The sequence below is a fragment of the Gobio gobio genome (genome assembly GCF_949357685.1).
Source record: "Gobio gobio genome assembly, chromosome: 22".
NCBI classification, from domain to species: Eukaryota; Metazoa; Chordata; class Actinopteri; order Cypriniformes; family Gobionidae; genus Gobio; species Gobio gobio.
In genome coordinates, this window is record NC_137118.1 from 43126622 (window position 1) to 43140059 (window position 13438).

The window sequence follows — 13438 nt, forward strand, 5'->3', positions numbered from 1 at the left end:
ATAACTCAGATTGTATTCGTCTGAAAGAAGAATGTCATATAACTTGAGGGGGAGTAAATCATGGGCTAATTTTCATTTTTGGGTGAACTAACCCATTAATAAAGAGTTTGTTTGAGCATTATCTAACATTGGACTTCATTTGGAGATATTGAAATCTGTTCTGAAACTCTAGAGGAGACACGTGTAAGATCATTGGGGTCTTTTTCTCAGGAGAAGCAGAAACGCTTCCCTTTGTCTCCTCATTGCTGTCCTGTAGAAGATATTTTTGAGATCTCATTAAATGCTCAGACGTGTGCGTCCTTCGTTGCAGAATCTGGTGAAGTGGATCCAGAGATTGGCCGTCTGAACGCTCTGGGCTTCACCGGCTGTCTGTCTGTTGTCCAGTTTAACTCCATCTCTCCGCTGAAAGCCGCCCTGCTGTATCCAGACACAAGTCCTGTCATAGTCACCGGACCGCTGACCGAATCCAGCTGTGGCTCGTCTTTACCGTCCAACCCCTACGCAGCTGAGACGACTCATTCTCTCGCAGGTAAAGCCATCAAAACAGCCACCCACTTCCTTCACAAGGTTGAAAACAGCCCTTGTTTGCACTAGTTATAGAATGTAAAAATCCTATTCATTTTCTCCAATGGGGAATTTATTTTTTAACTTAAAGGATTAGTTCACTTTTAAATAAACTTTTGCTGATAATTTACTCACCCCCATGTCGTCCAAGATGTCCATGTCTTTCTTTCTGCAGTCGAAAAGAAATTAAGGTTTTTGATGAAAACATTCCAGGGTTTTTCTCCATATAATGGACTTCAATGGGCTCCAAACGGTTCACAGTCCAAATGACAGTTTCAGTACAGCTTCAAAGGGCTTTAAAAGATACCAGACGATGAATAAGGGTCTTATCTAGCGAAACCATCAGTTTCTGTGAGAAACCGAGCAGTATTTATGCTATTATTTTACCTCTTAACAGACGAACGTGATCGTCTCTGAGCTCCGCCATAACTTCCGTCAAAATACGAGCGTGGTCATAGATATATCGATCGTAGATGCCTCATTCTACTGATCCATGCAGGCGCTAATGAGGTATCTATGTTTACATCTATGACCACGCTCGTATTTGACCTCACTTAGCGGAAGTTATGGCGGAGCTCAGAGGTGATCACGTTCGTCTGATAAGAGGTAAAATAATAGCATAAATACTGCTCGGTTTCTCACAGAAAATGATCGTTTCGCTAGATAAGACCCTTATTCATCGTCTGGTATTGTTTGGTATCGTTTAAAGCCCTTTGAAGCTGCACTGAAACTGTCATTTGGACCTTGAACCGTTTGGAGCCCATTGAAGTCTATTATATGGAGAACAATCCTGGAATGTTTTCATCAAAAACCTTAATTTCTTTTCGACTGAAGAAAAGAAAGACATGGACATCTTGGCCGACATGGGGGTGAGTAAATTATCAGCAAAAGTTAATTTAAAAGTGAACTAATCCTTTAAAGATGAACTACGAGGTTGCAATGTTATATGCTTTAGTTGAAGCCATTATTTCAACATACTTTTTAAATAATCATGTTCAACAGCAGAATTCCTGATGAAAAACTACATTACCCATGATTCTGCAGAGAATCCCATGAAGCTCTGCAAATGACATAATCGCTCACAGACTACTTTACAAAAGTGGACAGGTACTAATGCACTCAAATGATCAAGCCAATTAATCTCCTGATATTTGGCCAATGGATTAACAGTTTATGTTTTAGTGAATTTACAGAAAATATCAACCTTACGTTTAAACTATCAAGGCCTGAAACTCTACACAAGTACATGAATGCAAGCACTTCCATGCAAACCTCATTTTGCTTGTCATTGTATGTACAGACTCCTAAATGATTGTGGATTATAGAATTTAGTTTTGCATTATGAAATTCGAAAACTGCAAATAATTCAGTGTTTTAATGACAATTGTCTTTAAGAACCTGTACTAATGCTGACAGGTCAATAAAAATGAATAAAACGCTAAATAAACTAATGCAAAATGCAAGTATAAGGACTTATCCTAGCAGAGCAACAGTTTGACTCTTGGTTAAAGTTAGTTTACGTATATCGAGCTGCTTGAAAACAACACTCTCTGGCATCTGTATCTTCCTCAGACTTTGTTTTCCGAACTTCTCCTTCGTTTGTTCAGTCTTTCTGCCCAGATTCCTCCTTGAAAGTCGAATTTCAGCAAACTTTGGTCGCTGGCTCACTGAATCCATCCGCAGTGCTAATTAAATTAGAGCAATAATGATCGTAATGGCTGATCGCTGTATTAATCTGCGTGAGAAAGACCTTCATTTGCATAATCATTTCCCGATTGCCTCTGCGCCGGTGCCGCATCGCTCTTTCATCGAGCAGTGGCGTATTCAATGAGCCGCGACCTGCGAGCGATAAGCGCTTGAATCCTGCTGATGATCTGTCTGTCTGTCTGTCTGTCTCTCTCTCTTCCTCTGCTGTAGATCATGTGGGTTCAGTAGGTGCGGGTGAGCCGATAGTCAATGCTATCAACAGCGACTCGGCTTTGATCGGAGGTAAATGGATGTTATGCTTTAGTTTAGAGAAATACTCCATTCCTCATCTTTTCTCATTTCATTCATTGTTATCTTGCTGCTTTATGCTCATATCTAGTTTGTCTTGCTCTAGGAACAATTCACCCAAATCATCATTTACTCGTTCCTTTGACTTTATTTTACTCTGTGGAAGACGAAGGGAGATATTCACCTGCTCTTTTCTATTCAGTGAGACTCTTGAGTTTCAAAAAAGGAGAGAAATGCTGCATAAAAGTACAGTACTGGGCAAAAGTGATGTCCGGCCGGTAGGAAAATTGACATCTTCACCCTTTATTCAAATACGATTCAAAAAATTTTTAAGATTTTGTAAGCGTAGTTGTGCAGTTGTTTTATTTGTGATAAAATTGTGCCGGCATATTTTTTGGCCAGGTTGTCATGCAAAGAAATTATGAAGACATGCCAAATGTTAATAACTGATTATGCAGTAGTCAGTGTATGCTTTTTCCAATGAGCTTGTACCTGTAGCTGTAGTTTACCAAATTATTTAGTCGGATAAATACATTAAAGGGATAGTTCACCCAAAAAGGAAATTTTTAGGTTTATCTGCTTACCCCCAGGGCATCCAAGATATAGGTGTCTTTGTTTCTTCAGTACACAAATGAAGATTTTAACTCCAACCATTGCAGTGTGATAGTCGTGTCAATGGGGATATTTTAGAAAATGAGAGTAAAAACACATAGACATACGAATTCTTATTGAACCCTGCGGCTCGTGGCGACACATTGATGTCTTAAGACACGAAACCATCGGTTTCTGCGAGAAACCCAACAGTATTTATGTTATATTTTTTACCTCTTATCAGACGAATGTCATCTAGTATTCCCAGCGCCATAACTTCCGGCGAATAAGGTCAAAATACTGGCGTGATCAAAGATATATAAACGTAGATGCCTCATTTGACCGATCCGCGCAGGCACTAATGAGGAATCTATGTATAAATCTATGATTGCGCCGGTATTTTGCATGTATTTTGACCTTATTCGCTGGAAGTGATGGCGCAGGGACGGCTGATGCAGAGACATTGAAAAAATGTTTATACATTTTTAAATATGGATATTTTTCTTACACAAACGTATCGATTCGCTTCAGAAATCCTTTATTAACACCCCGGAGCCGCTTGGAGCACGTCATTTGACGGACAGATGCATTTTTTATGGACTTCAAAAACAGAGCAACTATTACTGCCATTATAATGCTTGGATTAGCCAGAAATTTTTTAATATAACTCAGATTTTATTTGTCTGAAAGAAGAATGTCATATACACCTCGGATGACTTGAGGGTGAGTAAATCATGGGCTAATTTTCATTTTTGGGTGAACTATCCCTTTAACAAAGGCCCCGTCCACACGGAGACGCGTTTAGCTGTATACGTAAAAGTTTCGTCCAGGCGGATCCGGCGTTTTGGGAGCATGAAACCGATATTTTTTGAAACCGGGTCCCAGAGTGGATAAATCTCAAAACGACACCCTTGTGTTTTCGTGTGTACAGCCAATCCGTATATTTTGTGAAACGGTGATCATCACACCACATCCCGCAAGGGAAAGACTAGAAAGGGATACAGCTACGGGCACTGGGCATGCGCACATTAATATTGCATCATTTAATTACTGTATTTGCGTTCTTGTAAGGGATGGGGTAGGTGTAGGCGTTAATAAAACACATCTGGTAAGTAGCACATTTATTTATTGTTATTTATTTTTTATTATCTTCTCTGTTTTTAGTGTATTTCTGTGGCAGAATTACAGCGACACATACTGGCTTGGCATGTATACTACATCATTTTGAGTCGGTTTCAGTGCTTTCGCGTGTACGCAGATATTTCTTGAAACAAGGAAAAGAAAAGATTGGATAGGGAAAGCTCTAGATTCGTGTGGACGGGGCCTAAGTTTAGTGTTTTGTTCTTCTCTCTTATTTAAAATAATTTAAAATATATATAAATTATTTTCCAAATATATTGATGGTTTAGTCGAACTTGTAGGGTCATTAAAAACATCATTTTTGGCCACTACTGTACGTGTACACTGTAAAAAAAATCCTTGAAATGTACAGGGGGGAAATGGCATATTAGCATTTTAGTTTTTATGGATTGAATAGTAAAGAAAAATTATATTTCATTAACTGATATAATGTTCATATACCAACCTGTTGAGGTAATACAATCTGTGAGTAAAATCTGTAAGTATCTTTATAATTTACTGACAACCACAGTAAAAACACAGGCCACATGTCATCACAAGTTGCTTTTCCATAAGCTGAGGGAAATATTAATATATAGAAGGTGCACAGTGCCATAAATACAAAACATCACCATGGTAACATGCATGGCACTAAAATAATGCTATAAACATTTAGCAACATAAGATTAGAGATCGACCGATAATGGTTTTTATAACCAATACACTTTAAACAAAAGTTGGCAAAAGTTAAGAAATGTCAAGTTTAAGTAAGCGGAATTTGCAGATTTTTATTTTGTACTCCCATTTTAAATGCTCTTAACTTCAAATATTTGAGTAAGCTAATTCATTAATTTAAATTAAAATTATCAACTTAAATATTTTAGGTGTGGAAACTTGGCTAGCTTGAACTAGCTAATTCAGTAAATGCTACCTTGCTAATTGGTAACACAATAGGTGCGTCCCAATTCCCCAAATTCAAAAAGGAAAAGTGCACTTTAAATACCCGGATGATGCACTCAATTAACGGAAAAAAACAAAGTGTGGAATGTTGGACACTTCATGCACTCGACTGTCGCAGCTTAAATTACGTAGTGGAGGGGGAGGGGCTACCAGATTCCGATGTTGAATGACAAAATAACCATGTAAGTTTCAAACACTACACGGTTGAGTACATTGTGCATAAGCACTGGTGTAGTGCAGGCTATAAGCAGGTATACGGCGTATACCCACTTCTTTATCAGTCGGCATTGCGTATACCCACTTTTAAATCCCTTCTGATGAGCATCATTCAGCCATGACAGTCCAGCACATCATTTATAATTATATGTATATAACGTCGTATCACAAAATTACAGTTCAATTAGGTACTATTCTTTATCGATTAACTTGCAGTTAGCGCTGAATGACATACAACAGAAGCGTTCTCTAGCGTGCACGTGCGCTCTCTCTCTCTCTGTAGCACGCGCGATCAGTTCTCCTTGCGCCTGAATATTCAAATACACGCGCACACAGATGTCAAAATATCCATCGTGTGGAGTATCTCACAAGAACACAGTCGCTTATGGCTTAAGTGTACGTAAACAAGTGGGTAATAACTGGATATGTGTCAGAATATTATGTCGATTTATTCAGCAGCCTGTCTGTCATTTAATGTTAATCAAACAACTACAGGTGTTAAATAAATGTAGGCTATACATATTAAATAAACCTACTGTGTCTAGGCTATACTATTGTTTTTGTAGTTTGCTTATTTGCTTCTTTGTTCTTTTATATAGCCTTAAAAATAACTCGTATCATATTAAATTTCTCATATTAGCCTGATGCTCATATTGCCCACCTGCACATACCAGCTGATACAATATAGCCTTGATTTGAGTGGTCACTCTACATTTGAGCGTTTAAAAGGGTTTTAAATCGTCTAAATCGAGTAAAATGACTCAATTTAACAGCAATTTAACAGCAAAATTGTGGCCAGTGAAAATGCTGAGTGGCGTGTAACTTTGGAAAGCCACGAGCCACAGTGACTGCTGGGCAAAAAAGTTAATGTCAAACCCTGTATAATAGTTTAACATATTGTTTTGAATATAATGTTGAATTCTTTGAAAGATGATGATATTTAAAAAAAAAATAAACTAATCTCTAGCACCATGCTTGCCTCATCTTGAATATATCTTATATTCATTCATTAGGCCTGCGTAGGACCAGTAATATTTGCAAATTGCAACTTAAACTTATAATGTTGGCACACTCAGGCCTACACTATCTGTTGCTAATGAGCCATTCCAAGAGATAGTTCACAAAATAAACTACTGGCAGAGACACTTGCAAGGTGAGAGAATAGTTGTTTGACAGGTTTGAAAACCCCTGGAATAAGGAATAGTATAATTATGTAGTCTTTATTGTCTGTATGCCAGTATTGATTGCAAAATCTGCACCTCTTCCGTGGCTAATATTAATGTCATAGTGATCCTTACTCCGTGAAGTCAAGCAGCTAAAGTCAAGAGACAATGTGCAAATACTACTGGCGCATTTTCGAGTGAACTAAATATGCAAGACTAGTCTGACATGTCACTGTTTATAACACAGGATGTTCATCTATTGCTGGGCCACAAAAAAAAAATGGGGGGCATAAATTAAGAGTATACCGTACCCACTTCTCCAGGCACCACTACACCACTGTGCATAAGTGCATAGTGTATAGAGCGTCATTTGAGACACAGCTAATGCTTTGATAGCATTAGCATAGCATAGCACTTGCTGAACGAGTACAGCGATATAGAACATATACGCTTAATTTTACCATTTACTCTCCATTTTGAGTGTCAATTTAAGTTTGTCTAAAATAAAAGAAACAGGTTCATAAAACAATGAAACAATTCAGATGACTTAAAATGTGTCCGTTTTGTGAACTCGAAAGAAAAAGAAAGTTCTCAATACTCATAAAAGTTCATTTGATTGAACTCATTTGTTTAATTTGTGTTGGCTCTACTCAAACCAATTAAGTATATTGAGCGTTAGGGATTACAGTGTACCGATAACAAGTATTGGCATGTTTATGGGCCCAATAACCCATGTTTAGAATAACCAATATTTATTTATTGCTTTATTTCTGTTTTTGACAACTATAACAACAGCACTGAACTGAACAAACTGTTATTACTGTATTTATTTAACACTTTTTAAATACTGTAATTACAACACTTGTCAATGTATTGTTTTTTCATTGTAAATTATAAATGAATTTTCCTTTTTCACTTCCAAAAACTGTCAATTTAACAGTAATTTGCTGTAACATTAGATTATTCGTTTTTCACAGTATTTGGTAAGGAAACGTACTGTTAACCAGTTTTTACCGCAGTCTTTTACGGTAAAAATTATGATAATTTTTTTTCTCCTGGAGTCGTATATGAAGCTTTCTGAGAGAAACAGACCCGAGTTTGTTAAAGGGTTAGTTCACCCAAAATGAAATTTCTTCCATTAATGACTCACCCCAATGTTGGTCCACACCCGTAAGACCTCTGTTCATCCTCAGAACACAGTTTAAGATATTTTCGATTTAGTCCGAGGGCTTTCAGTCCTGTGAATGTAAGTGTATGCACACTTTGCTGTCCACGTCCAGAAAGGTAATGAAAACATCATCAAAGTAGTCCATATGTGACATCATTTGGTTAGTTAGACTCTTTTGAAGCGTCGACAATACATTTTGGTCCAAAAATTTTGGTTCACGAGGCCACAGTGACGCTGCAGACGTAAGACGCTGTGACGTGCGACAGAGCTTCGTTTGTAGTCTGAGGGAGACGCACGCTGTACTGAGTCTCCCTCAGGCTACAAACGAAGCTCTGTCGCACCAGATAACACGTCACAGCGTCTTACGTCAGCAGCGTCACTGTGGCCTCGTGAACGCGGATTTCAAGATAACGGAAGACAAGACAATGCTTCATAAAGTCTTAGTTTTTGTTATTTTGGGACCAAAATGTATTGTCGACGCTTCAAAAGAGTCTAACTAACCAAATGATGTCACATATGGACTACTTTGATGTTTTTATTACTTTCTAGACGTGGACACCAAAGTGTGCATACACTTACATTCAAACGACTGAAAGCCCTCGGACTAAATCTAAAATATCTTAACCTGTGTTCCGAGGATCAACGGAGGTCTTACGGGTTTGGAACAACATTGGGGTGAGTCATTAATGGAAGAAATTTCATTTTTGGGTGAACTAACCCTTTAAGTTGCACCCGCTCGCTGTCACTGCATGGAAAAGAGCAGCATCAACATTGTGCTAAACAGCTCTTTTTGCGCTCAACGGGAAGAAAGTAAGTCGTACAGGACAGTTTGGGAACGTAAATGATGGCAGAATTTACATTTTGCGAGCTAAAACTTGCCCTGAATGACAAAGACGTCGGATTATTTGTCATGCAAAGATGACTGGGAAGCTCAGCCTGCATGTGCATTTAAAAGACTCTATAAAACTAATCCGAGAACCTCTAACCCGGCAGGGCCCTCAGTAATGACTGATTAACAGCCGCGTTCACATTGACTGAATATAAAGACTTCTCCAAAGTTATCAGTAAATAGAATGAAATTAACAACGGCCCCCAAAACTAATTAAACATTTAAAGAAATTACAATCCAGCCACAATCCCGAATACACTTTGTCCTTTTCACTGCCACCGTAATGTGGCATTAAATTGAGTTGAGATTTATTTTGGTGCCTCAATTAGACATTTCTTTTACCCTTTATAATTAAATGTGCCACGCTTAACCGGCCACAAAGGAGAGACACATTTTAGAGGCGTTCCACTGTGACAGCGAGTAGAATTGAGACGGAGAAGCATTCACAACACGTCTGATGGTGAGCGCCAGCCGCAAGGGTTTTTTTGCCAGCTTTCTCGCCCTTATTGATAGTCTGTATTTAACAGCCCCAGAAACATGGCTAATGGCCAGTAAATGACGATTGATTGTGCCATGATAGCGGTGTGTGAGGTCTGGATTCAGAAGCGCCTCGGACTGTCCGGCGGCTGCCCTTTAAACTGAGGCACTAAAATACACCCGACACTACATGACCAATTTATGTCATTACTTTTCAATGCTTTATGGCGTTTAGTCAATTAAACCTCATTAAGTTCCGTATATAAACATTTTTTGGTATCTTTTTTTATTTGCAGTAGTTATCCAAAGTTGATTTATCACCATAAAAAAAGTTTTCATAACAAATTAGATATTTTTGTATATTTATTACATTTATATTCATGTATAATATTTTTACCTTTGCATATTTATATTAATGTGAATTAATATAATCAATATTAATATCACATAATGTTTTTCACATTAATATTGATTAAATTATTAATATTAATAATATATTAAAATATATATTAATTAATATATTATTGTTAATTAATGAATGAATAGGTTATAATTAATTAATTAATTAATATATTATTATAATGTCTTAATAATTCATTCATATTTTACAATTATTTATACAAAAATTTCTCCTAAATCTTTATTGCAGTAATTACATCCGATTTTGATTTATCATATGGAATTCTTTCATTTTTCATTATAAATTATAATTTTATTTTTTAATTTATATGTTTTTTATTTCTAAATTATGTGTATTAATTTAATGAATACATATTAGTCAAATGTATATAAAAAAATAATGTATATTTAATTATAATATATTAATATTGTATGTTAATTAATTTGTATTTGCATATTATTTTTGGTATCTTTTTTGCAGCGCTTACACCCGATGTTGAATTTTTAATTTTTTTATTTCATTTTCTATTTGCAGTAGTTATTCAAAGTTGAATCATCATCATAAAACAAATATATGGAATTCCTTTAGTTTTCATTACAAATGATTATATATATATATATATATATATATATATATATATATATATATATATATATATATATTACATTTATATTCATTTATAATATTTTTACCTTTACATATTTATAGTAATATGATTAATATTATAAATACTATAAACATATTTATATGAATACATTAATATTTTATATTACTTATATTTCCATAAATCTTCTTTTGCAGTAATTACATCCCATTTTGATTCATCACCAGAAACCATAGATATGGATTCATTTAGATATGGATATTTGTTCATTTATATATGTTTTATTGATAAATTATATGTATTAATTTAATTAATATAAATCTCGATATTAATTTCCCAAATGTTTGTATCTTTCTTTGCAGTGCTTACATCCAATGTTGAATTATCTTCATAGATATGGAATTCCTTCGTTTTCATTATGAATTGATTTATTATTTTTATGTATTCATTAAACTAATACATATTAGTTAAATGTATAAACGTAGTGCATATTTTATTAGTATTACTATAATGAATATGAAATAATATACATTTAATTTGATACATTTGTATTTTTATTTACAATATTTATATTTATATTACTTCCCCCTAATAAAGTTTTTTTTTTTTGTCAGTCAACCATGTCAAAACAGTGTGCCCATCACATGTTTCATGATCCAGAGATGTGGAAATGTGATCGAGTCATGAGGTCTGGATCTGGTGTCCAAAGTGAGTTCCTCACTCTCTTGCGTGTCACTGTGCTGTTTTTCAGGTGTCATTGCCGTCGTGATATTTGTGAGTCTGGCCGTGCTGGCTGTGATGGCGCGGTTCCTGTACCGGCGGAAAGAAACGTTTCAGACCCAAGAGCCCAAAGCGGGAAAAACAGACGACAGTCCCGAAACGCCCTTTAACACGGATCCAAACTCACAGAGCATTATCAGTGACAACCAAAAAGAATATTTCATATGACGCCCTTCCACCTCGTATCGGACTAATCCAGTTAAACCAATGGACTGAAATGCCTTGTCGAGTCTAGAGACATTAACATTCACGGTGCATTATGGGAAACCGTCAGAGAAACTGTCAGCCGATGGGGGCAGCTGAAAAGGAGTGATGTGTGTCCCTCCGTTTATGCCCTTTTTGTACATAAAACATTTATTGTCCAGAGATTTGGCACAATAGTACGGTTTCTAAGGTGTGTATAATGACATTCATTGGTTGTAAATATTCTTTTGAAATGAAACTTTGTAAGGTCTCCTTCTGCCTTTGAACGAATCAGTGCTCAGTATTACGTTTAACGGAGTTAAAGAAGCGATCATTGTATACTAAATCAAAGTAAACGTGAGTTGGCGAGTGTGATGTTGTCGTGAATACATGCGTTCGTGCAAAAGACTTGAGATTTTGCTTAAATGCACAAGGCTGTACACTCCGTATTTATCACTCTTGCAGTTTCCCCGTGCTTTTTCTCAATGATTTGCCATTTGGAACAAAAAAAAATACATCCTATGACAGTTGTTTATTGTGGACAACTTGTGTCTCTGGTCTTTTTTGTCTCACAACAAGCTTCACATTTATTCACATATTTCTATTTTTCTTTCCACAAGACAAAAATGTAAAGGGGAAAGATGTTCATCTTTCTTTCTTGTACCAGTGTTAATTTCGTTGACGAATAATTTTCGTCATAATTTTCGCCAACAACCTTTTTTCACTGACGAAAACGAGACGATAACTAAATAAAAACTAGTGTTGGATGACAAAAACTATGATGAAAATCATCTGTCATTTTCGTCAACAAATAAAAACGAGACGAAAATGTAGGCAGGGACGATTAGGGAAGAGATCCAGTCAGAACTGATGTCCTGTGTAACAGATGCGCACATTTGATCTGAACTGATCTAACCGCTGGAAAACACGGCTCACTCATCCCCAATCCAGCGCTCCAGAGCGGCTCACAATCAATAACACACATTTATGCCAGGCTAGTTTATGAACTAATGCTGATGAGTAATGACAATGTTTACTTTACCATGTTTATATTGTAATATATTTTATCTCATCTGAACTTGAATGAGCTCCTGCAACTGCAACAGAGGTGCAGACATTTCAAAATAAGAGTCCCGGTGTATTTCCAGCTTGTTTATCATTAAAAGTCATGCATTATATATTCGTTTTTGGTTACACAATTAACTGTATTTAATTTAATTCCCATTTAATTCATATTCAGGAGGAAAGACCAGTATTTGACCTAATTAAATAAAGTATCAGGGTTATAATAGTTAACTAAAACCATTAAAAAAATCTTCATTACTTGAAATTAAATAAATAAAATAAAATAAAAAATAAACAAACTTATTTGAAGCTTTAGCTTAACCTGATATGGCCTACTGACTAAAACAGAAATACAAAGTTATAAAAACTATATAGATGTTTTTAAAAAAAGTGAATTGAGCTCTTTAGTGTATTTTTAATGTCAAAAACAAAATGATGTCAAAATGTCAGTTCAAGTGACAGTCGGTTATGTAATGCTTAAATGCTTAATGTATTACAATTTAACTAAACTAATTAGATTTTAGGAGACTAAATCTACTGTAGATTTAGTCGACTAAAATCTTATGATATTTAGTCGACTAAAACTAGACTAAAACTAAAAACAATTCAGGTGACTAAAATATGACTAAAACTAAATGGCATTTTAGTCAAAAGACTATGACTAAAACTAAATCAAAATTTGCTGTCAAAATTAACACTGTCTTGTATCCCTTTTCCACCAGCTGGTGCTGGTGCCGGTTCGGAGTTGGTTCGACTGACGAGCCTTCTGAGAACCGGTTCGCCTTTCCACGGGCTAGAGAGCAGGAACAAATATTCCTCATTTAAATAATTCCAGCCCAAGGTTTAGCTAAATAAAGGGGCGGGCCTGTTGAGTTAGTTAGTGGTGTGTTGAAACTCACGGTATGGTAAGGGGCAGAACATTTCCTAGACACGCTCAAAGCGCATGACAACACTGGCCCAGCCGACCAATCAGAGCACATTGTGATTTTCAGAAGGAGGGGCTTCTGCTGCGTTCATGCCACATCCTCGGACTGGGAATAATGCATTTCTTTAACAAACACCATCAACTCCTAAATGAATTTGCAGAAGTCAGATGGTACAGCCGTCATGTGGTACAAGTCAGAGCTCTCAGAAGATTACAAGTTGAGTTCTGTGAGGATATGAACACTTTTTAGTCGCAATTAAGGTAATTACGACATGGCGTGATCTAGTGTTGTCAAAAACCGATATTTCGATATGTATCGATACTGAAATATCTGAAACA

At 36.1% G+C, this 13438-nt stretch overlaps 1 protein-coding gene across 1 annotated transcript in view; it reads left to right on the plus strand.

The window, feature by feature from the left end:
* Positions 1 to 11650, plus strand: part of cntnap3 (contactin associated protein family member 3) — a 269897-nt gene extending 258247 nt beyond the window's left edge. The window contains exons 22-24 of the mRNA XM_079805074.1: positions 311 to 529; positions 2482 to 2553; positions 10898 to 11650. Coding sequence (XP_079661200.1) covers positions 311 to 529; positions 2482 to 2553; positions 10898 to 11094 — 488 coding nt within the window. The 3' untranslated portion in view covers positions 11095 to 11650. The remainder of the gene's footprint in view (positions 1 to 310; positions 530 to 2481; positions 2554 to 10897) is intronic.
* Positions 11651 to 13438: the final 1788 nt, after the last annotated feature.